A 26336-nucleotide genomic window follows, 5' to 3' on the forward strand; every position below is an offset into this window, starting at 1 on the left:
ATAGGTGCTCAAGGCTTTTAAGGCATGTGTTCTCGACTTTGGAACTTTATTGACTGGTAAATTTCCAAAAATCTGGAGAGGCCAGTATTTGTTTGCAAACATTTTCTTTTGGCAAAAAAGCACAAGTAAAAAACTGCTATATACTATCATCATTATAAAATGCAAGAAAGACCATCTTAATACTAAAAAATAAAAAACAGTCTTTAAAAATTGAATATATTTGGTTCTATGAAAAAGTCAATGCGTTGCCCTTATTTTCTCTCACTTTACTGTGGACTGTCATGACAGACTGCCACCAATCTGTGGACATGAGTTTGCCCTTAGGAAAATGTCAGTCCATACAGAATGCCTTAAAAAATGCTTGTAAAATAACATTAGGTGGTAACCATACCATATTGAAGTAGCAAAGTAACACTCTTCACTAAAAACAGACATTGAATGAATGAAACAGTGAGTTGATAACCACACTGACCAGTAGGGGGAAGGCTTTCAGAGTATAATTCCTATTGGAATATTTCTCCTTAAACATTCCATTTCCTGATCTCCTGTTGTTGATAAAAGGCTGGTCTACTTTGTGGACCCACCACATAGACCGACATTGAATTGGAGGAGAACTTTCTCTCTTACTGATGATATTGGTTTGGAGTATGTACAATAAGTCAAAACATTTCACCAAGAGGACAGATGAACAGAGTTTATTTTTGCCCTCCTGTTCTTTATAAGATCAACAATTTACTTACATCACTGTAATTTATTCGGTTGAGTTTGGCTAGCTTGATTTCTGGGGTATCGGGCATGACATGGATTGTTTTCTTGTCATTGTCCCAGGCTTCAGTATATAAATGCTGAGGAAAAAAAAAAGAGATGAAAAAAATTTTGTAGTTCACAGACATTTTTCTCCTGATTATGTGCCACTTACCTCTCCTCCATACAAAGTGGAAATAAAATCATTAAAGCTGCATAAATTTCTACCTTTCATGTAGATAAATTACTACTTGCAGGAGTATTTAGCTCACTCTTTCACTGACTCAGAGTTTATATTGTTTCCTGTTAAAATCCTTTAACAGTTTTGAAAAGTATAACCGGGTTCAATATTTAAAATCGGGAAAGAATTATGAAATAGTTACAACACATAGTATTTTAACCATCTGTTTCATATTTTGAAGTATGTATCACAAGTAACTGGGTGGTATTGTAATGGGAAAATCATTTTAAGATGTGTTCTAAACTTTATAGTAATCTTTAAAGTATAATCATATGTCACAATTTTTACCTAGTTCACTGGTAATTAACTCTGCCTAATGGTGAGGAATGAAGACTCACCTTACTCATGATGACAGCATTGCTCCTTGCCAGCACCTGCTCTGGAGTGTCAGTTACACAGGTAAATTTCAGAGCATCTGGACGCTGACGGTAGGTATTATCACTCAGTATCTCTGCTGCCCTCTTGGCTCTAACAACGTCCACGGAACCAATAGGCACCCAGCCAATGCCTTTCAGCCATTCAAGGTCTGACTTATACAAATTCTGCAAATCAGAAAAGGAGCACCTTTATTAATTAGTTGTAATGGATCACACTAGAGAAATACAAAAATATTGATGAACAGCTAAAGCTTCCAGCATAAAGTCAATCATTCATTCACTCCCACAAGCATTATTAAGCACTGTTTTTTCCTGAGTATTTTTGGGACAGAGGTTTGAATCAAGAATGACGAAAGATTTTTGTCTTTTAAAGAAAAAGATATGGTCCTGCCCGTATTTCTACACAGGAGCAGTGCTTTTTAACCTTGGGAAAAGTGCTCTAATAGCTCCAGATAAGACCACACACTTAGACCAATGCCATGTGAGTGTTATAATCCAAAGCTCTTGCCTTTATTTCTATTTTCAAAGTCATAAAATACCAAGAGTATAAAAGAAATGTGGAATTGTAGAGATAATATATTAGATATTCCCCAAATTATTTGTTTTATTTTGGTCTCAATTGCACATGCCAAATATTAATAAGTAATGATGATTGGTTTTAAAAAAGACAAATATTATCCTGTCAATAAGTATAAAATATGAATGTTTATTGTAATAATTTGGTATAACATGCCTCTCTTCTCCCTCTCTCCACACTGTCCTCTACTGACAGTTACACATTTTTTTTTTTACCTCTTTAGTCAAAATATATCTTTAGTGATACATTTTTGAGGACTAAACTTTCATCTAACTCAGACAAAGGAAGCCTGCATCACTAGGAAGATAGATATTGTATATAATTGATAATATTTACTTTATTTCCCCTTTTACAGATATCTTTTGGGGAAGAAAATCAATTGAGAAACTCTTTTCACACATTCAATTACAGATTGTTTAAAATACACAAGCTTGTCAGGATCCATGAAGACACAGCTCTTTCCACACGCTTTTAACACAGCCCCAGCCACGGGGACACTCACGTCACTCTGGAGGTCGTAAGCTTTCCGCGCCTGGATGACGTCATTTTGGTCGGGCAGGCAGGTCCATTCATGCAGAGGATGTTTATAGTCCACATCGCTGACCAGTGTCTGACATTTCTTGGCCAAGACGATACCAAGCATGTCCACTGGGCTGCTGAACCTTGTCTTGTATTTCTCAAATTCCTTCTTGTACTCAAGGTCACTCTGCATTTTAGCAGCATGGAGGGACCACATAATCTTGGGATCATCACGGACCGTTCGGGCACCGATGTGGTGGCCCAGCTGCTTGCGATAAGCTTCTTTGTATTTGTACTGAAAGAGAGAAATTAGAAAATAAGAAGGAAGCACTGCGGGCTGTTCCCTGTGGAGTCTTTTCTGCAGTGGTCTTTCTATGAAATCCTTAAGACAACAGGCAGGATTCATAAATCTTGCTGCTGTAATGCTATGCCCAGATGCATGCTTACAACCAGAGGAGAGGATGTTTTGCTAATTAGTATGTTGCTACCGTTCAACTTCACAATCGATTGCTTTGTATTGTTAGAGAAGTTCATGTTGGCAAAAAATGATGAAAAGTGAACATTGAAAAGGTGAGTCCATTTACAGTCCATTGTTTGCGTGAAATCATCTGAGAACACACCTGAAGGATGTATTTATGTGATTCATAAATGTTTTTTCTAGGACAATCTGAGAAATAATTTCCTCTGCTCAAATAATCTGAGAAGGGTAGTTTAAAAATGCAAACATCTGCCACTCTTAGATCAATAATTAAGTTTCCAAGAATTTGAAGCCTTCATTTTAGGGTAAAGGAATATTAATTCTGTAGGTCCCATAGCAAAGAAACTTTTAGCTTTTTTGCCATTCCATATCCTTTTTCAAGTGATGGGAGAGAGTTAGACCTGTTTCTTTACTGGTCTCTTTGTCTTGACTGTTATCCTAAGGAGAGCTTATTAGATTTTATGAAGGTCCAAAATGTAATCATCTAATTTTAATCAAGGTGGTCACTCTTGTTAAGCAAAGACAAAAAAGCAAGAGTCAAAGAACAGCATTCCAACCAAGGTTTTGCCCCTGTGATGCTAGAGATCTTGGACAAGTGACCTACTGTTTCAGAGCCTCAATTTCTTGGCCTGTACAATGAAGGGAGTTAAGACAGGAAATGACTCAAGTGACTTCCAGCCATTTTCTGGTACGGAGATCTCCCTATGCAGGTGGCTGACTAGTTAGTGACAAACTAAGGACTTGATTAGCTCTTACCTCACTGGCAATGTCCCGGGAGGCCTTGGCTGCCACAATGGGAATGGCGTCAATTCGTAAGTCATAGCCTTCTTTCTTTGCTTCTTCCATGGCCTGGCGATAAACGTGCTGGGGAAAGAAGTAGCGGCTTTTAGATTCAGTACACAATTCACTCAAAAATGTATTTTTGTCAAAGGAAGACTATTTTTGGACACAGATCTACACTAGTATGTTTAGACTTAAATAAAAAACTATCTTTTTCTTCCTATCTATTTATCCAAGCTACTTATTTAAATCAAAATTTCATATTCAGCAGGATTTAGCACAACTCATCTTTACACAACTCCTTACGGATTTTACACATTATATCAGTAGCTCTTGAATGTGTCTAGACTCCCCAGCACTGATTCTTTCCATGAAGCGACCAAGAAATATTGACTTACTTAACTCCAAATTTGATTAGGAACAATTTGAATTGTGGAGAATATGATTATATAATAATAGATAATAATAATACCACTATGAGCATGTGTCCATAATCAAAACAGTGCTGAACTAAAGATGACCCAGTTTCTGAATTTCTCTGTTAAAATTGATTTGCTTCTCATTTATTCATTTTGTCAACTACAGGAAATTGCTAGCAGACATATAGATAACATGTACCAAAGAGTTAAGAAAGATTTATGAGTTAAAAACAAAACGCTGATAAAATTCTCCATTATTTTTCTGTGAACAGAGAATCACTGCTGCTGTTCAGTTATATATTTTTTTAATTAAAAATTGTTTTTGCAGAACAGATACCTACATAAGGTGGGACACAGGTGTTCCATGGGAACATAGTTTGAGAACCACTGCATTAAGTCAACTATACCAGTGGTCTTCAGCCTTTTCTGCTTATGAACCACTTACAAGAATTTTGACCCAACTCCTAAGCCTCTTAAGACAACATAAATTTTAAAATAATTGCTAATTGTTGGTATTCAAGAAATAAAAACAAAATTAAATAAAAATACATTTGTATAAATAAATTTTAGACATGCAAAGTAAAAATTTGCTGATCTCTTAATGAGACTTTCATGGTTTTCAGGCACTCATGGTGCCTTGATTCAAAAGGTTTTGGTGGATACTAATGACTCAAATTATCTGTTTGGCAGAATTTATTTTTTTAAAATATTATGGGGAGAGGCGGGGCAAGATGGTAGACTGGTGAGCTGTATGTTTTAGTTACTCCTCCAGGAAAGTAGGTAGAAAGCCAGGAACTGCGTGGACTGGACACCACAGAGCAATCTGACTTTGGGCATACTTCATACGACACTCATGAAAACGTGGAACTGCTGAGATCAGCGAAATCTGTAAGTTTTTGCGGCCAGGGGACCCACGCCCCTCCCTGCCAGGCTCAGTCCCGGGGGAGGAGGGGCTGTCAGCTCCGGGAAGGAGAAGGGAGAACTGCAGTGGCTGCCCTTATCGGAAACTCATTCTACTGATTCAAACTCCAACCATAGATAGACTGAGACCAGACACCAGAGAATCTGAGAGCAGCCAGCCCAGCAGAGAGGAGACAGGCATAGAAAAAAAACAACACGAAAAACTCCAAAATAAAAGCGGAGGATTTTTGGAGTTCTGGTGAACATAGAAAGGGGAAGGGCCCTGAGGCGCATATGCAAATCCCGAAGAAAAGCTGATCTCTCTGCTCTGTGGACCTTTCCTTAATGGCCCTGGTTGCTTTGTCTCTTAGCATTTAAATAACCCATTAGATCTCTGAGGAGGGCCCGTTTTTTTTGTTTGTTTGTTTGTTTGTTGTTTTTTTTTTTAATCCTTTTTTCTTTTTCTAAAACAATTACTCTAAGAAGCCCAATACAGAAAGCTTCAAAGACTTGCTATTTGGGCAGGTCAAGTCAAGAGCAGAACTAGGAGAGCTCTGAGACAAAACGCAATAATCCAGTGGCTGAGAAAATTCACTAAACACCACAACTTCCCAAGAAAAGGGGGGTGTCCGCTCACAGCCATCATCCTGGTGGACAGGAAACACTCCTGCCCATCGCCAGCCCCATAGCCCAGAGCTGCCCCAGACAACCCAGTGTGATGGAAGTGTTTCAAATAACAGGCACACACCACAAAACTGGGCATGGACATTAGCCTTCCCTGCAACCTCAGCTGATTGTCCCAGAGTTGGGAAGGTAGAGCAGTGTGAATTAACAAAGCCCCATTCAGCCATCATTTCAGCAGACTGGGAAGGCCTCCCTACACAGCCCAGCAGCCCAGAACTTGCTCTGGGGGGACGGCACTCACCTGTGACATAGCACAGTCATCCCTCAACAGAGGACCCGGGGTGCACGGCCTGGAAGAGGGGCCCACTTGCAAGTCTCAGGAGCCATACGCCAATACCAAGGACTTGTGGGTCAGTGGCAGAGACAAACTGTGGCAGTCTGAACTGAAGGATTAGACTATTGCAGCAGCTTTAAAACTCTAGGATCACCAGGGAGATTTGATTGTTAGAGCCACCCCCCTCGCCCCTGACTGCCCAGAAACACGCCCCAGATACAGGGCAGGCAACACCAACTACACACGCAAGCTTGGTACACCAATTGGACCCCACAAGACTCACTCCCCCACTCACCAAAAAGGCTAAGCAGGGGAGAACTGGCTTGTGGAGAACAGGTGGCTCGTGGATGCCACCTGCTGGTTAGTTAGAGAAAGTGTACTCCACGAAGCTGTAGATCTGATAAATTAGAGATAAGGACTTCAATTGGTCTACAAATCCTAAAAGAACCCTATCAAGTTCAGCAAATGCCACGAGGCCAAAAACAACAGAAAATTATAAAGCATATGAAAAAACTAGACGATATGGATAACCCAAGCCCAAGCACCCAAATCAAAAGACCAGAAGAGACACAGCACCTAGAGCAGCTACTCAAAGAACTAAAGATGAACAATGAGACCATAGTACGGGAGATAAAGGAAATCAAGAAGACCCTAGAAGAGCATAAAGAAGACATTGCAAGACTAAATAAAAAAAATGGATGATCTTATGGAAATTAAAGTAACTGTTGACCAAATTAAAAAGATTCTGGACACTCATAGTACAAGACTAGAGGAAGTTGAACAACGAATCAGTGACCTCGAAGATGACAGAATGGAAAATGAAAGCATAAAAGAAAGAATGGGGAAAAAAATTGAAAAAATTGAAATGGACCTCAGGGATATGATAGATAATATGAAACATCCAAATATAAGACTCATTGGTGTCCCAGAAGGGGAAGAAAAGGGTAAAGGTCTAGGAAGAGTATTCAAAGAAATTGTTGGGGAAAACTTCCCAAATCTTCTAAACAACATAAATACACAAATCATAAATGCTCAGCGAACTCCAAATAGAATAAATCCAAATAAGCCCACTCCGAGACATATACTGATCACACTGTCAAACACAGAAGAGAAGGAGCAAGTTCTGAAAGCAGCAAGAGAAAAGCAATTCACCACATACAAAGGAAACAGCATAAGACTAAGTAATGAATACTCAGCAGCCACCATGGAGGCAAGAAGGCAGTGGCACGATATATTTAAAATTCTGAGTGAGAAAAATTTCCAGCCAAGAATACTTTATACAGCAAAGCTCTCCTTCAAATTTGAGGGAGAGCTTAAATTTTTCACAGACAAACAAATGCTGAGAGAATTTGCTAACAAGAGACCTGCCCTACTGGAGATACTCAAGGGAGCCCTACAGACAGAGAAACAAAGAAAGGACAGAGAGACTTGGAGAAAGGTTCAGTACTAAAGAGATTCGGTATGGGTACAATAAAGGATATTAATAGACAGAGGGGAAAAATATGACAAACATAAACCAAAGGATAAGATGGCTAATTCAAGAAATGCCTTCACGGTTATAACGTTGAATGTAAATGGATTAAACTCCCCAATTAAAAGATATAGATTCGCAGAATGGATCAAAAAAAACGAACCATCAATATGTTGCATACAAGAGACTCATCTTAGACACAGGGACACAAAGAAACTGAAAGTGAAATGATGGAAAAAAATATTTCATGCAAGCTACAGCCAAAAGAAAGCAGGTGTAGCAATATTAATCTCAGATAAAATAGACTTCAAATGCAGGGATGTTTTTGAGAGACAAAGAAGGCCACTACATACTAATAAAAGGGGCAATTCAGCAAGAAGAAATAACAATCGTAAATGTCTATGCACCCAACCAAGGTGCCACAAAATACATGAGAGAAACACTGGCAAAACTAAAGGAAGCAATTGATGTTTCCACAATAATTGTGGGAGACTTCAACACATCACTCTCTCCTATAGATAGATCAACCAGACAGAAGACCAATAAGGAAATTGAAAACCTAAACAATCTGATAAATGAATTAGATTTAACAGACATATACAGGACATTACATCACAAATCACCAGGACACACATACTTTTATAGTGCTCATGGAACTTTCTCCAGAATAGATCATATGCTGGGACATAAAACAAGCCTCAATAAATTTAAAAAGATTGAAATTATTCAAAGCACATTCTCTGACCACAATGGAATACAATTAGAAGTCAATAACCATCAGAGACTTAGAAAATTCACAAATACCTGGAGGTTAAACAACACACTCCTAAACAATCAGTGGGTTAAAGAAGAAATAGCAAGAGAAATTGCTAAATATATAGAGACGAATGAAAATGAGAACACAACATACCAAAACCTATGGGATGCAGCAAAAGCAGTGCTAAGGGGGAAATTTATAGCACTAAACGCACATATCAAAAAGGAAGAAAGAGCCAAAATCAAAGAACTAATGGATCAACTGAAGAAGCTAGAAAATGAACAGCAAACCAATCCTAAACCAAGTAGAAGAAAAGAAATAACAAGGATTAAAGCAGAAATAAATGACATAGAGAACAAAAAAACAATAGAGAGGATAAATATCACCAAAAGTTGGTTCTTTGAGAAGATCAACAAGATTGACAAGCCCCTAGCTAGACTGACAAAATCAAAAAGAGAGAAGACCCATATAAACAAAATAATGAATGCAAAAGGTGACATAACCGCAGATCCTGAAGAAATTAAAAAAATTATAAGAGGATACTATGAACAACTGTATGGCAACAAACTGGATAATGTAGAGGAAATGGACAATTTCCTGGAAACATATGAACAACCTAGACTGACCAGAGAAGAAATAGAAGACCTCAACCAACCCATCACAAGCAAAGGGATCCAATCAGTCATCAAAAATCTTCCCACAAATAAATGCCCAGGGCCAGATGGCTTCACAGGGGAATTCTACCAAACTTTCCAGAAAGAACTGACACCAATCTTACTCAAACTCTTTCAAAACATTGAAGAAAATGGAACACTACCTAACTCATTTTATGAAGCTAACATCAATCTAATACCAAAACCAGGCAAAGATGTTACAAAAAAGGAAAACTACCGGCCAATCTCCTTAATGGATATAGATGCAAAAATCCTCAACAAAATACTTGCAAATCGAATCCAAAGACACATTAAAAAAATCATACACCATGACCAAGTGGGGTTTATTCCAGGCATGCAAGGATGGTTCAACATAAGAAAATCAATCAATGTATTACAACACATTAACAAGTCAAAAGGGAAAAATCAATTGATCATCTCAATAGATGCTGAAAAAGCATTTGACAAAATCCAACATCCCTTTTTGATTAAAACACTTCAAAAGGTAGGAATTGAAGGAAACTTCCTCAACATGATAAAGAGCATATATGAAAAACCCACAGCCAGCATAGTACTCAATGGTGAGAGACTGAAAGCCTTCCCTCTAAGATCAGGAACAAGACAAGGATGCCCGCTGACACCACAGTTATTCAACATTGTGCTGGAAGTGCTAGCCAGGGCAATCCGGCAAGACAAAGAAACAAAAGGCATCCAAATTGGAAAAGAAGAAGTAAAACTGTCATTGTTTGCAGATGATATGATCTTATATCTAGAAAACCCTGAGAAATCGACGATACAGCTACTAGAGCTAATAAACAAATTTAGCAAAGTAGCGGGATAGAAGGTTAATGCACATAAGTCAGTAATGTTTCTATATGCTAGAAATGAACAAACTGAAGAGACACTCAAGAAAAAGATACCATTTTCAATAGCAACTAAAAAAATCAAGTACCTAGGAATAAACTTAACCAAAGATGTAAAAGACCTATACAAAGAAAACTACATAACTCTACTAAAAGAAATAGAAGGGGACCTTAAAAGATGGAAAAATATTCCATGTTCATGGATAGGAAGACTAAATGTCATTAAGATGTCAATTCTACCCAAACTCATCTACAGATTCAATGCAATCCCAATCAAAATTCCAACAACCTACTTTGCAGACTTGGAAAAGCTAGTTATCAAATTTATTTGGAAAGGGAAGATGCCTTGAATTGCTAAAGACACTCTAAAAAAGAAAAACAAAGTGGGAGGACTTACACTCCCTGACTTTGAAGCTTATTATAAAGCCACAGTTGCCAAAACAGCATGGTACTGGCACAAAGATAGACATATAGATCAATGGAATCGAATTGAGAATTCGGAGATAGACCCTCAGATCTATGGCCAACTGATCTTTGATAAGGCCCCCAAAGTCACTGAACTGAGTCATAATGGTCTTTTCAACAAATGGGGCTGGGAGAGTTGGATATCCATATCCAAAAGAATGAAAGAGGACCCCTACCTCACCCCCTACACAAAAATTAACTCAAAATGGACCAAAGATCTCAATATAAAAGAAAGTACCATAAAACTCCTAGAAGATAATGTAGGAAAACATCTTCAAGACCTTGTATTAGGCGGCCACTTCCTAGACTTTATACCCAAAGCACAAGCAACAAAAGAGAAAATAGATAAATGGGAACTCCTCAGGCTTAGAAGTTTCTGCACCTCAAAGGAATTTCTCAAAAAGGTAAAGAGGCAGCCAACTCAATGGGAAAAAATTTTTGGAAAACCATGTATTCTGACAAAAGACTGATATCTTGCATATATAAAGAAATCCTACAACTCAATGACAATAGTACAGTCGGCCCAATTATAAAATGGGCAAAAGATATGAAAAGACAGTTCTCTGAAGAGGAAATACAAATGGCCAAGAAACACATGAAAAAAATGTTCAGCTTCACTAGCTATTAGAGAGATGCAAATTAAGACCACAATGAGATACCATCTAACACCGGTTAGAACGGCTGCCATTAAACAAACAGGAAACTACAAATGCTGGAGGGGATGTGGAGAAATTGGAACTCTTATTCACTGTTGGTGGGACTGTATAATGGTTCAGCCACTCTGGAAGTCAGTCTGGCAGTTCCTTAGAAAACTAGATATAGAGTTACCATTCGATCCAGCGATTGCACTTCTCAGTATATACCCGGAAGATCGGAAAGCAGTGACACGAACAGATATCTGCACGCCAATGTTCATAGCAGCATTATTCACAATTGCCAAGAGATGGAAACAACCCAAATGTCCTTCAACAGATGAGTGGATAAATAAAATGTGGTATATACACACGATGGAATACTACGCGGCAGTAAGAAGGAACGATCTCGTGAAACATATGACAGCATGGATGAACCTTGAAGACATAATGCTGAGCGAAATAAGCCAGGCACAAAAAGAGAAATATTATATTCTACCACTAATGTGAACTTTGAAAAATGTAAAACAAATGGCTTATAATGTAGAATGTAGGGGAACTAGCAATAGAGAGCAATTAAGGAAGGGGGAACAATAATCCAAGAAGAACAGATAAGCTATTTAACGTTCTGGGGATGCCCAGGAATGACTATGGTCTGTTAATTTCTGATGGATATACTAGGAGCAAGTTCACAGAAATGTTGCTATATTAGGTAACTTTCTTGGGGTAAAGTAGGAACATGTTGGTAGTTAAGCAGTTATCTTAGGTTAGTTGTCTTTTTCTTACTCCCTTGTTATGGTCTCTTTGAAATGTTCTTTTATTGTATGTTTGTTTTCTTTTTAACTTTTTTTTCATACAGTTGATTTAAAAAAGAAGGGAAAGAAAAAAAAAAAAAAAACAAGGAAAAAAAAAAAGATTGCAGTGCCCCCTTGAGGAGCCTGTGGAGAATGCAGGGGTATTCGCCTACCCCACCTCCATGGTTGCTAACATGACCACAGACATAGGGGACTGGTGGTTTGATGGGTTGAGCCCTCTACCACAGGTTTTACCCTTGGGAAGACGGTTTGCTGCAAAGGAGAGGCTAGGCCTCCCTATGGTTGTGCCTAAGAGCCTCCTCCCGAATGCCTCTTTGTTGCTCAGATGTGGCCCTGTCTCTCTAGCTAAGCCAACTTGAAAGGTGAAATCACTGCCCTCCCCCCTACGTGGGATCAGACACCCAGGGGAGTGAATCTCCCTGGCAACGTGGAATATGACTCCCGGGGAGGAATGTAGACCTGGCATCGTGGGACGGAGAACATCTTCTTGACCAAAACGGGGATGTGAAAGGAAATGAAATAAGCTTCAGTGGCAGAGAGATTCCAAAAGGAGCCGAGAGGTCACTCTGGTGGGCACTCTTATGCACACTTTAGACAACCCTTTTTAGGTTCTAAGGAATTGGGGTAGCTGGTGGTGGATACCTGAAACTATCAAACTACAACCCAGAACCCATGAATCTCGAACACAGTTGTATAAAAATGTAGCTTATGAGGGGTGACAAGGGGATTGGGAAAGCCATAAGGACCACACTCCACTTTGTCTAGTTTATGGATGGATGAGTAGAAAAATAGGGGAAGGAAACAAACAGACAAAGGTACCCAGTGTTCTTTTTTACTTCAACTGCTCTTTTTCACTCTAATTATTATTCTTGTTATTCTTGTGTGTGTGCTAATGAAGGTGTCAGGGATTGATTTGGGTGATGAATGTACAACTATGTAATGGTACTGTGAACAATCGAAAGTACGATTTGTTTTGTATGACTGCGTGGTATATGAATATATCTCAATAAAATGAAGATTAAAAAAAATATTATGGGACATGCATCAGAGAAACTGCTGGGGCCTGTGTGACTTTCTTCTTTTTTAAAATAAAATTTTAAATGACTTAGGAGTCCTGTAGGATATTATTATATGTTTATAATGGAGAGTATTAAGATGTAACAGTTCACTTTCTTTCCAAGCTGGGGTTTTACAAGGAAAAGCCCAAGTAAAAATAAGAATAAACTTATGTGTTTAAGATAAAATCTCAAGGTTATTTGTTCTTCCTAAAAAGTTTCTAGAAGTGTTTCTTTTATAACTGGGAAGTGAAGTATTTTCTCTATTGTTATTTTGCCTTTGAAGAATAAATGTTTAAAGATATCCTTCTGATATAGTATAAGTGGGGAAAAAATGCGCTTGATCATCTTATGGCTTCAGGAGAAAGAAACAGATTTCATCCTTTCTTTCAACATTTGAAGAAGATACTGGCTTCAAAGAGGTAAACAGATTTAGTTATGTCAAGGCTGCTCTAAAAAGTTTGTTTAGTAATTTATTTACCCCAAAGAATTAAAACAGGTAAATGAGAATTCAAGAGAAAAAAAATAAAATGTGGTTTGTTCTTGTCTTTATATTTGTTGAGCGAAGTATAGAATAAAGATACCACTAGCAATGGGTTGGGAAGAGATTCAAGTGGGCCCTTCTGAAATCTAATATTCAGAGGAGAGTTTTTAGGGAGCTAACCCAATCAGGTAGTTTTAAAGAAAGTAAATTCAGCTGAAAATTTTAGAATTAAAAAGACAGTTCAACTTCTCAGCAGTCTAAGAAAAATCTTACCTTAGCTGACCTAATCTTAACAGAGGGATAGGCTTAAAAGTTTCATTACAGTCTGGGACAGAAGCTAAATTCATCTGCCTGGGAAAGATGGACCTCCTGGGAGAAGCTAATCCAACAGAGAAGCTCAGTAGCTCAGAGAAAAACTGCACATTCAAAAATGTTCATTGAAGCTCAGTAACAAATGTACCACATCAATACTAGGGGTCAACAATAGGAGGGGATAAGGGGTGTGGGATATTTTGGGGTTTCTTTCATATTTTTATTTTATATTATTATTATTTTTTGGAGTAATGAAAATGTTTTAAAATTGTGGTGATGACTGCACAAGTATGTGATGATATTGGGAGACGCTGACTGTATACTTTGGATGGATTGTACGGTGTGTGAATATATCTCAATAAAATTGCATTTAAAAAAAACGTGTGTCGCTGTTTCACCCTTAGATATGGTGGTTGCTGTGTATATTTTGCAGATAAGCTTCATCAGAATAAACGCTTTCCTTTTACTTCTAGTTTACTAACAAAATTTTTACCATGAATGGATATTGCATTTTTTTCCAAACAATAACTATACTTATTGCAATGGTCATGACTGTTCTTTTTTCTGTTAATGTGAGAAAGTACTTTGAATTTTCTAATGTTAAACTAATCTCGTATTCCTAAAATAAATCTAACTTGATCATGATAGATTATCTCTTTATATAGTACTGTATTTATTTAGCAAACATTTTGGCTTTATAGTAATTTTCCTTCTTGTAATGTCCTTTTGAATTTTAGTATCAAGACAATTGCCAATGACACAAAACAAAGCTGAGTAGGCTTTCTTTAAAAAAAAAATGATTGAAGCCAAGACCAATAAATATTTACGATCAGGTTAGTCCTTGGTCAGCCTGTTTTATAATGCTGGAGAAATGGAAATTATATCTTCTTCGTTTCACTTGTCATGGTTATTTGATATGCACATTTCCCATTTCGGGCTACATCACTCCAGGCAAAAGTAATTAATATGAGTAAAATAATAAATATAGTCAAGTCTTGAAAAATGAGTACTTAAATTTTTTATCTTTTCACTGAAGAAAGGTCTGCTCTCCTATTTTTTTTTTTCAATGAAGGCACGTAAACATGGAAACATGGAGGAAATCAGTATTTTCCTTGATTAAACCATAGAAACTTTTGACTTTGGAGCAATTGGGCAAGAAGCTATTCCTGCAGTGTTATTATTAGGCTGCACAGATACATGATGACAAGTTTAATGACATGAGATAGTTCGTAAAAGAACATATTTTATTGTTCTCAGGCAATTTCGAAATGGATGAATTTAAGGATTCTCACTGCGATTCTTGTAAACAAACCTCAAGTTATTTTTGAGCATATTAAATCAAATTTTCATAGGGGCTTGAGCAGGAATGGAAAAAATCAAAGTCTTTTAAGCAACTTCTTTGGGCCAGGCTCTTTGGTGGGCATGTTATATATTCTACCTGATTTTATCATCACAAAAATTTTCCAGAAGAAGTATTTTTAACCCATTTTACTGAAGAGGCAGGAGAAGGAAACCAACTCATGAAACAAAAGTACTAATCTGATAATTTGTAATAATCTAATTTTTAATTAAAATGACAATGTATCTCACTCAATAGTTGACTTTGAGTGTTTTTAAATTTTCCCCTGCCCTGGAGATATTTTTGTGTTTATTCACCTATCTTTATATCTCTTTATTTTTTGAATACCAAGATATGTATATTCAAGGAAGGGTAATGGGCATAAAAAACAAAGCTAAGCTAATTGATTCACATAAGGTTTAAACCCAAAACTCTGGTACTACTAAATCACCAAAATCAATTGGTCATACAAAGAAAATAAAACAAAAGTCTTACCGGACTATAATTTATTTTGTTTTGTCTTGCCAACATAATTTCAGGTGTATCAGGCATGATGTGGACTTGGGTCTTGTCTTTGTCCCAGGCTTCTGTGTATAAGCGCTGTGAAGAATAAAAAAGGTTAACAAATTAGAAAAACAGAGTTTGTTTAAAGAAGAGTTTCCAAATAAGAGATAATGATGAGTCTGAAAGATTGCCCCATTGCTATCTGTGCTATATGTTACAAATTGTACTCTTTTAACTACTTTGATGTTACAAGATATTTATTGTCACTAAATACATGCAACATTATGTGAAATAATATGTATAGTTACGTAGAATAAGACGTGGAAGAAAACACACACAAGTGTGTTTGGTTACAGGTCACTCTTCTACCACCAAATTAAATTCAATTCAAGTACTTCCCAAGCAAACATATACCTCCATATCTGCCCTGTGGCTATATTAACAAATCCTTTCCCAGGTTTTATTTGTTTGTTTTTTAAATGCAAATATACCTGGAAAGCCATCTTTAGATTTGTTTTTGATAATGTTATGGAGATTTGCATCTGACTTGTTTGTTCTCTGCTTACCTAGATATGTACCCAGCAAGAAAGAAACCTCGATGCAAAGCCGTGAATAACTCCTGTAAACTTCAAATAATTTGAACCACAAACAGCTGCCCTACTTTCCTTTTTTTAATAATTGAATTTTATTGAGATATATTCACATACCATACAGTCATACAAAGCATGCACTCAATAGTTCATAGTACCACCATATAATTGTGCGTCCATCACCAAAATCAATTTTTGAACATTTTCATTACCAAACACACAAAAGTAATAAGGATAAAAATTAAAGTGAAAAAGAACAATTAAGGTAAAAAAGATCCCTGGGGGCTTTTTTTTTTTCCCCCGTTTTTCTACTCATCCATCCATACACTGGACAAAGGGGAGTATGATCCACATGACTTTCCCAATCCCATTGTCACCCCTCATAAGCTACATTGTTATACAATCATCTTCAAGATTCAAGGGTTCTGGGCTGTAGTCTGATATTTTCAGGTATTCACTGCTAGCTATTCCAATTCATTAGAACCTAAAAAGAGTTATCTGTATTAGCGTAAGAGTGCCCACCACAGTGACCTCTCAGCTCCTTTTGGAATCTCTCTGCCACTGAAACTTATTTCATTTCATTTCACATCCCCTTTTGGTCAAGAAGATGTTCTCCATCCCACAATGCCAGGTCCAGATTCCTCCCCGGGAGTCATATTCCACATTGCCAGGGGTATTTACACCCCTGGGTGTCAGATCCCACGTAGTGGGGAGGGAAATGACTTCATCTGCCAAGTTGACTTAGCTAGAGAGAGAGCAGCTGCCCTACTTTCAACTCTGGCTATGTTGTGAGGGATGTCAAAGCAGAAATACCTGCATATATTTTTGGAATCCTCATGTAACTGAACAGAGAACCAAACTGCTATACATTGGATGGCAGTTTAACTAGATGAAAAAAAAAAGACTCAATCACAGACATGACAGAGAGCCCTCTTTTTAGTCACCCCCAAATGGAGGGCTCACCTTGTTCATGTTGATGGCGTTGCTTTTGGCCAGCACCTGTTCCGGAGTATCAGTCACGCTGGTAAACTTCAGCTTGTCTCGAGGCAGGCGGTAGATGTTATCACTCAGGATTTCTGCAGCCCTCTTGCACCTGACCACATCTGGAGACTCAATGGGGATCCAGCCAATGCCTCTCAGCCACTGGAGATCAGATTTATAAACATTCTGGGAAGATCAAACACAAAAGCAGTTATTATTGACGTCGCTACGACATCAATTTCAAAAAGGAAAGGAGACCAGATATTAGGATAAACTTCATGTCTATGCCTTTTCTCTAAAAGAAAGTAGGGTACAGTAAATGAGGAACAGAGAGAAGAAGAAACGTCAGGGCTTCTGAGGGCTCCATCTAAACCCCTGTCTGTTTTCTATGTTACTATTGTGAGTGTGGTCACCAGTGGCTCGTAGCGGGTCTCAGGTACTCACGTCGCTCTGCAGGTCGTAGGCCCGCCGAGCATGGATGACGTCGTTCTGGTCGGGCAGGCAGATCCACTGGTGCAGGTAGTTCTTGTAGTCCACGTCACTGACCAGGGTCTGGCACTTCTTGGCCTGCACCACTGCCAGCATGTCCACTGGGCTGCTGAACTTGGTCTTCCACTTCTCAAAGTCCTTCTTGTACTCCCTGTCGCTCTGCATCTTGGCCGCGTGGATGGACCACATCATCTTGGGGTCATCCTCAACTTTCCGGGCTCCGATGTGGTGGCCCAGCTGCTTGCGGTAGCCCTCCTTGTACTTGTACTGAAGGAAGAAATGGGGTGTGAGTCTAATGAAGAGAACATCTTATTTTCTCAGCACTTTGTAATTCCACACATACATTGTGTCTTTTGATTTTTCCACCACTGTTGTGTAGGAACAAGGATAATATTATCAACCCACTGTATAGAAAGGAATCTGAAGCCTAAGGGGTTAAGCGATTTGGTCAACGTCTCACACACAGGTGGCAGGAATGAGACTAGAATGAAAAGCTTCTGCTTCCTAATACTTTTCCCTTCTATTAAACTACACTGCCTAGTTGTATTGCTTAACAGGTGAAGGGAAAACATCATGTAAAATATAACAGAGTATTTACTTAAAGACATGGCTATTTTTCTCTAAAAATATCTTGATATGAAGAATATTACAGAGTATATTCCTTGTTATTAGACTTTAGAGTGAATTCCCTAGCTGAAGAGATGCGTTACACTTAGAGTTTATGTGCTACCAGGGAATAATAGCTCCCTAACCAGCCTGTCAATGACACTGATCTTGCACCATGAGAGAGTCATCTCTTGAGGTTAAGACTTTACCTCGAGTGCAGGAATAACATGCTATGGTCCATTTTACTATGAGGTTATTATCGTGTAAGCATCTCCAGCGTCACAGCTGGAACAAGTATGGACAATGAAGGAATGGAGCATAAGTCCAAAGCACAGGGCCCTTCCAAAAGAAGGAAAGTCTGGATTTGGCCCTAAGGAGGTCCCAGCACAGAAGGAGGGCACTGGACACCCACAGAAGATGTTTCTCATGAGAAGGAAAAGAGTAGAGAGAAAATGCAGGTGGGTGCTGAGAGGAAGCTTTGCTTATTTTGCAGTTTGTTCTTGTGGCCATTTAGGGGCATCTTACTAAGAGAACCTCACCAGTAGTCACAAAGGGTAAACAAATCTCTAAAATGTGTCTGTCATCTAGTTTTTCTTTTTTATGCCAGAATAAATCAACAGAAGTAGCAAGAAAGAGTTCACATTTTACACTTTGGTATCAATCTCATTAATTTTACAAACATCTGGGTCAATTACTGCCCAGATTTCTGATACCAAAATAAATCCATGTTTGTGTCCATAAAATACTTATTTTTAGAATGTCTCTTTGACTGAATAACAGGGATAATGGGCATTGTATTTTGTGCTGTTCCTTTTTTTCATTTGCAAACTTTGCACATGAGGAATGATAAAGGAAATTGAGACTGTTAGGGACAACTAGTGTCCTGGCAAGAAAAACTCTAAAAGCTGCCATTTGACAACATCTTTGAGTAAGAAATGCCTCTACCAAAAACACTGACTTACATCACTAGCAATTTCTCTTGAAGCCTTGGCTGCTTGGATTGGAATGGCATCCAAACGCAAGTCATAGCCTTCCTTCCTGGCTTCTTCCAAAGCAAGTTTATAGAGTTTCTGTAGAAAAGAGAGTCATTAATCATCACTGTTCTTATAAAAAAAAAAAAAAGGAAAGCATTTATTGCTCAATTTTCTCCATCTTCATGTAAACTACAGGTAGTTTGGGTGGGCTTGAAGACATGTTTTGCTTCATAGGTGCTCAAGGCTTTTAAGGCACGTGTTCTCGACTTTGGGACTTTATTGACTGGTAAATTTCCAAAAATCTGGAGAGGCCAGTATTTGTTTGCAAACATTTTCTTTTGGCAAACAAGCACAAGTAATAAACTACTATATACTATCATCATTATAAAATGCAAGAAAGACCATCTTAATACTAAAAAATAAAAAACAGTCTTTAAAAATTGAATATATTTGGTTCTATGAAAAAGTCAATGCGTTGCCCTTATTTTCTCCCACTTTACTGTGGACTGTCATGACAGACTGCCACCAATCTGTGGACAGGAGTTTGCCCTTAGGAAAATGTCAGTCCATACAGAACGCCTTAAAAAAATGCTTGTAAAATAACATTAGGTGGTAACCATAGCATATTGAAGTAGCAAAGTAATACTCTTCAGTAAACAGACATTGAATGAATGAAACAGTGAGTTGATAACCACACTGACCAGTAGGGGGAAGGCTTTCAGAGTATAATTCCTATTGGAATATTTCTCCTTAAACATTCCATTTCCTGATCTGTTGTTGATAAAAGGCTGGTCTACTTTGTGGACCCACCACATAGACCGACATTGAATTGGAGGAGAACTTTCTCTCTTACTGATGATATTGGTTTGGAGTATGTACAATAAGTCAAAACATTTCACCAAGAGGACAGATGAACAGAGTTTATTTTTGCCCTCCTGTTTTTTTTAAGATCAACAATTTACTTACATCACTGTAATTTATTCGGTTGAGTTTGGCTAGCTTGATTTCTGGGGTATCGGGCATGACATGGATTGTTTTCTTGTCATTGTCCCAGGCTTCAGTATATAAATGCTGAGGAAAAAAAAAGAGATGAAAAAAATTTTGTAGTTCACAGACATTTTTCTCCTGATTGATGTGTGCCACGTACCTCCTCCTCCATACAAAGTGAAATAAAATCATTTAAAGCTGCATAAATTTCTACCTTTCATGTAGATAAATTACTACTTGCAGGAGTATTTAGCTCACTCTTTCACTGACTCAGAGTTTATATTGTTTCCTGTTAAAATCCTTTAACAGTTTTGAAAAGTATAACCGGGTTCAATATTTAAAATCGGGAAAGAATTATGAAATAGTTACAACACATAGTATTTTAACCATCTGTTTCATATTTTGAAGTATGTATCACAAGTAACTGGGTGGTATTGTAAGGGGAAAATCATTTTAAGATGTGTTCTAAACTTTATAGTAATCTTTAAAGTATAATCATATGTCACAATTTTTACCTAGTTCACTGGTAATTAACTCTGCCTAATGGTGAGGAATGAAGACTCACCTTACTCATGATGACAGCATTGCTCCTTGCCAGCACCTGCTCTGGAGTGTCAGTTACACAGGTAAATTTCAGAGCATCTGGACGCTGACGGTAGGTATTATCACTCAGTATCTCTGCTGCCCTCTTGGCTACTAACAACGATCCACGGAACCAATAGGCACCCAGCCAATGCCTTTCAGCCATTCAAGGTCTGACTTATACAAATTCTGCAAATCAGAAAAGGAGCACCTTTATTAATTAGTTGTAATGGATCACACTAGAGAAATACAAAAATATTGATGAACAGCTAAAGCTTCCAGCATAAAGTCAATCATTCATTCACTCCCACAAGCATTATTAAGCACTGTTTTTTCCTGAGTATTTTTGGGACAGAGGTTTGAATCAAGAATGACGAAAGATTTTTGTCTTTTAAAGAAAAAGATATGGTCCTGCCCGTATTTCTACACAGGAGCAGTGCTTTTTAACCTTGGGAAAAGTGCTCTAATAGCTCCAGATAAGACCACACACTTAGACCAATGCCATGTGAGTGTTATAATCCAAAGCTCTTGCCTTTATTTCTATTTTCAAAGTCATAAAATACCAAGAGTATAAAAGAAATGTGGAATTGTAGAGATAATATATTAGATATTCCCCAAATTATTTGTTTTATTTTGGTCTCAATTGCACATGCCAAATATTAATAAGTAATGATGATTGGTTTTGAAAAAGACAAATATTATCCTGTCAATAAGTATAAAATATGAATGTTTATTGTAATAATTTGGTATAACATGCCTCTCTTCTCCCTCTCTCCACACTGTCCTCTACTGACAGTTACACATTTTTTTTTTACCTCTTTAGTCAAAATATATCTTTAGTGATACATTTTTGAGGACTAACTTTCATCTAACTCAGACAAAGGAAGCCTGCATCACTAGGAAGATAGATATTGTATATAATTGATAATATTTACTTTATTTCCCCTTTTACAGATATCTTTTGGGGAAGAAAATCAATTGAGAAACTCTTTTCACACATTCAATTACAGATTGTTTAAAATACACAAGCTTGTCAGGATCCATGAAGACACAGCTCTTTCCACACGCTTTTAACACAGCCCCAGCCACGGGGACACTCACGTCACTCTGGAGGTCATAAGCTTTCCGCGCCTGGATGACGTCATTTTGGTCGGGCAGGCAGGTCCATTCATGCAGAGGATGTTTATAGTCCACATCGCTGACCAATGTCTGACATTTCTTGGCCAAAACGATACCAAGCATGTCCACTGGGCTGCTGAACCTTGTCTTGTATTTCTCAAATTCCTTCTTGTACTCAAGGTCACTCTGCATTTTAGCAGCATGGAGGGACCACATAATCTTGGGGTCATCGTGGACCGTTCGGGCACCGATATGGTGGCCCAGCTGCTTGCGATAAGCTTCTTTGTATTTGTACTGAAAGAGAGAAATTAGAAAATAAGAAGGAAGCACTGCGGGCTGTTCCCTGTCATCCTTCCTGCAGTGAAGTCTTTCTATGAACTCCTAAAGACACCGGGGGCGGGGGCAGGGGGCGGGGTTCATAAATCTGGCTGCTATAATGCTATGCCCAGATGCATGCTTACATCCAGAGGGGAGGATGTTTTGCTAATTTGTGCTCTGCTGCCATTCAACTCCACAATCGATTGCTTTGTGTTATGTTAGAGAAGTTCATGTTGGCAAAAGATGATGAAAAGTGAACGTTGAAAGGGTGAGTCCAATTACAGTCCACTGTGTGAGTGAAATCATCTGAGAACACACTTGAGGGATGTACTGATATGATTCATAAATCTTTTTTCTAGGACAATCTGAGAAATAATTTCCTCTGCACCAATAATCTGAGAAGGCTAGTTTAACATCTGCCACTCTCGGATTAATATTTAAGTTTTCCAAGAATCTGATGCCTTCATTTTAGGGTAAAGGAATATTAATTCTGTAGGTCTTATAGCAAAGAAACTTTAAGCTTTTTTTGCCATTCCATGTCCTATTTCAAATGATGGGAGAGAGTTAGGCCTGTTAATCTTTACTGGTCTCTTTGTCTTGACTGTTATCCTAAGGAGAGCTTATTAGATTTTATGAAGGCCAAAAATGTAGTCACCTAATTTTATTCAAGGTGGTCACTCTTGTTAAGCAAAGACAAAAAAGCAAGAGTCAAAGAACAGCATTCCAACCAAGGTTTTGCCCCTGTGATGCTAGAGATCTTGGACAAATGACCTACTGTTTCAGAGCCTCAATTTTTTGGCCCGTACAATGAAGGGAGTTAAGATGGGAAATGACTCAAGTGACTTCCAGCCATTTTCTGGTAAGGAGATCTCCCTATGCAGGTGGCTGACTAGTTAGTGACAAACTAAGGACTTGATTAGCTCTTACCTCACTGGCAATGTCCCGGGAGGCCTTGGCTGCCACAATGGGAATGGCATCAATTCGTAAGTCATAGCCTTCTTTCTTTGCTTCTTCCATGGCCTGGCGATAAACGTTCTGGGGAAAGAAGTAGCGGCTTTTAGATTCAGTACACAATTCACTCAAAAATGTATTTTTGTCAAAGGAAGACTATTTTTGGACACAGATCTACACTAGTATGTTTAGCCTTAAATAAAAAACTATCTTCTTCTTCCTATCTATTTATCCAAGCTACTTATTTAAATCAAAATTTCGAATTCAGCAGGATTTAACACCACAACTTGTCTTTACACAACTCTTTACAGATTTTACACATTATAGCAATAGCTCTTGAATGTGTCTAGACTGCTCAGCACTGGTTCTTTCCATGAAGCGACCAAGAAATATTGACTTATTTAACTCCAAATTTGAATTAGGAACAATTTGAATACTGGAGTATATGATTATATAATAATAGATAATAATAATACCACTATGAGCATGTGTCCATAATCAAAACAATGCTGAACTAAAGATGATCCCGTTTCTGAATTTCTCTGTTAAAACTGATTTGCTTCTCATTTATTCATTTTGTCAACTACAGGAAATTGCTAGCAGACATATAGATAACATGTACTAAAGAGTTAAGAAAGATTTATGAGTTAAAAACAAAACGCTGATAAAATTCTCCATTATTTTTCTGTGAACAGAGAATCACTGCTGCTGTTCAGTTATATATTTTTTAATTAAAAATTGTTTTTGCAGAACAGATACCTACAGAAGGTGGGACACAGGTGTTCCATGGGAACATAGTTTGAGAACCACTGCATTAAGTCAACTATACCAGTGGTCTTCAGCCTTTTCTGCTTATGAACCACTTACAAGAATTTTGACCCAACTCCTAAGCCTCTTAAGACAACATAAATTTTAAAATAATTGCTAATTGTTGGTATTCAAGAAATAAAAACAAAATTAAATAAAAATACATTTGTATAAATAAATTTTAAACATGCAAAGTAAAAATTTGCTGATCTCTTAATGAGACTTTCATGGTTTTCAGGCACTCATGGTGCCTTGATTGAAAAGGTTTTGGTGGATACTAATGACTTAAATTATCTGTTTGGCAGAATTAATTTTTTTTTAATACTATGGGACATGCATCGGAGAAACTGCTGGGGCCTGTGTGACTTTCTTCTTTTTTAAAATAAAATTTTAAATGACTTAAGAGTCCTGGAGGATATTATTGTATGTTTATAATGGAGAGTATTAAGATGTAACAGTTCACTTTCTTTCCAAGCTGGGGTTTTACAAGGAAAAGCCCAAGTAAAAATAAGAATAAACTTATGTGTTTAAGATAAAATCTCAAGGTTATTTGTTCTTCCAAAAAGTTTCTAGAAGTGTTTCTTTTGTAACTGGGGAGTGAAGTATTCTATCTATTGTTATTTTGCCTTTGAAGAATAAATATTTAAAGATATCCTTCTGATATAAGTGGGGAAAAAAGGTCCTTGATCATATTATGGCTTCAGAACAAAGCAAGAGATTTCATTAGTCCCTCCAATATTTGAAGAAGATACTGTCTTCAAAGAGGTAAACAGATTTAGTTATGTCAAGGCTGCTTTTAAAAGTTTGTTTAGTAATCTATTTACCCAAGAGAATTAAAACAGGTAAATGAGAATTCAAGAGAAAAAAATAAAATGTGGTTTGTTGTTGTCTTTATATTTGTTGAGCGAAGTATAGAATAAAGATACCACTAGCAATGGGTTGGGAAGAGATTCAAGTGAGCATTTCTGAAATCTAATATTCAGAAGAGAGTTTTTAGGGAACTAATCCAATCAGGTAGTTTTAAAGAAAGTAAATTCAGCTGAAAATTTTAGAATTAAAAAAACAGTTCAACTTCTCAGTAGTCTAAGAAAAAACTTACCTTCTCTGACCTAATCTTAACAAAGGGAGACACTTAAAATTTCATTACAGTCCGGGACAGAAACTAAATTTATCTGCTTGGGAAAGATGGACCTCCTGGGAGAAGCTAATCCAACAGAGAAGCTCAGTAGCTCAGAGAAAAACTGCACATTCAAAAACGGTTGAAGCCCGGTAACAAATGTACCACATCAATACTAGGGGTCAACAATAGGAGGGGATAAGGGGTGTGGGATATTTTGGGGTTTCTTTCATATTTTTATTTTATATTATTATTATTTTTGGAGTAATGAAAATGTTTTAAAATTGACTGTGGTGATGACTGCACAAGTATGTGATGATATTGGGAGACGCTGATTGTATACTTTGGATGGATTGTACGGTGTGTGAATATATCTCAATAAAATTACGTTTAAAAAAAAACGTGTGTCGCTGTTTCACCCTTAGATATGGTGGTTGCTGTGTATATTTTGCAGATAAGCTTCATCAGAATAAACGCTTTCCTTTTACTTCTAGTTTACTAACAAAATTTTTACCATGAATGGATATTGCATTTTTTTCCAAACAATAACTATACTAATTGCAATGGTCATGACTGTTCTTTTTTCTGTTAATGTGAGAAAGTACTTTGAATTTTCTAATGTTAAGCTAATCTTGTATTCCTAAAATAAATCTAACTTGATCATGATAGATGATCTCTTTATATAGTACAATATTTACTTTGCTAACATTTTGGTTTTATAGTAATTTTCCTTCTTGTAAGGTCTTTTTGAATTTTAGTATCAAGACAATTGCTGATGACACAAAACAAAGCTGCGTAGGCTTTCTTTAAAAAAAAAAAAAGATTGAAGCCAAGGCCAATCAAATATTAATGATCAGGCTTGTCGTTGATCAAACCTGTTTTATAATGCTGGAAAAATGGAAATTATATCTTCTTCATTTCACTTGTCATAGTTATTTGATATAAATATTTCCTCTTTTGGTCTATATCACTCCAGGCAAAAGTAATTAATATGGGTAAAATAATAAATATAGTCAAGTATTGAAAAACGAGTACTTAAATTTTTTATCTTTTCACTAAAGAAAGGTCTGCTCTCCTTTTTTTTTTTCAGTGAAGGCACATAAACATGGAAACATGGAGGAAATCAGCATTTTCCTTGATTAAACCAGAGAAACTTTTGACTTTGGAGCAATTGGGAAAGAAGCTATTCCTGCAGTGATATTATTAGGCTGCACATATACATGATGACAAGTTTAGTGAGACAAGACAGCTCGTAAAAGAACATATTCCACTGTTCTCAGGCAATTTTGAAATGGATGAATTTAAGGATTCTCATAGCAATTCTTGTAAATAAACCTCAAGTTATTTTTGAGCATATTAAATCTAATTTTCATGGGGGCATGGGTGGGAAAGGAAAAAATCAAAGTCTTTCAAGCAACTTCCTTGGGCCAGGCTCTTTGGTGGGCATGTTACATATTCTACCTGTTTTTATC

The 26336-nt window shown here is 37.3% G+C and overlaps 1 protein-coding gene across 1 annotated transcript in view; it reads right to left on the minus strand.

Annotated features, from left to right (window-relative positions):
- The window catches only part of NEB (nebulin), a 243548-nt gene that overhangs the window by 112079 nt on the left and 105133 nt on the right, over window positions 1–26336 (minus strand). The window contains 13 exon segments of the mRNA XM_037849798.1: window positions 741–845; window positions 1324–1527; window positions 2442–2753; window positions 3693–3800; window positions 15335–15439; window positions 16897–17100; window positions 17359–17670; window positions 18972–19079; window positions 19950–20054; window positions 20536–20673; window positions 20676–20741; window positions 21654–21965; window positions 22917–23024. Of these exon segments, the coding sequence (XP_037705726.1) occupies window positions 741–845; window positions 1324–1527; window positions 2442–2753; window positions 3693–3800; window positions 15335–15439; window positions 16897–17100; window positions 17359–17670; window positions 18972–19079; window positions 19950–20054; window positions 20536–20673; window positions 20676–20741; window positions 21654–21965; window positions 22917–23024 (2187 nt within the window).

This window comes from Choloepus didactylus, chromosome 9 (assembly GCF_015220235.1).
Source record: "Choloepus didactylus isolate mChoDid1 chromosome 9, mChoDid1.pri, whole genome shotgun sequence".
NCBI classification, from domain to species: Eukaryota; Metazoa; Chordata; class Mammalia; order Pilosa; family Megalonychidae; genus Choloepus; species Choloepus didactylus.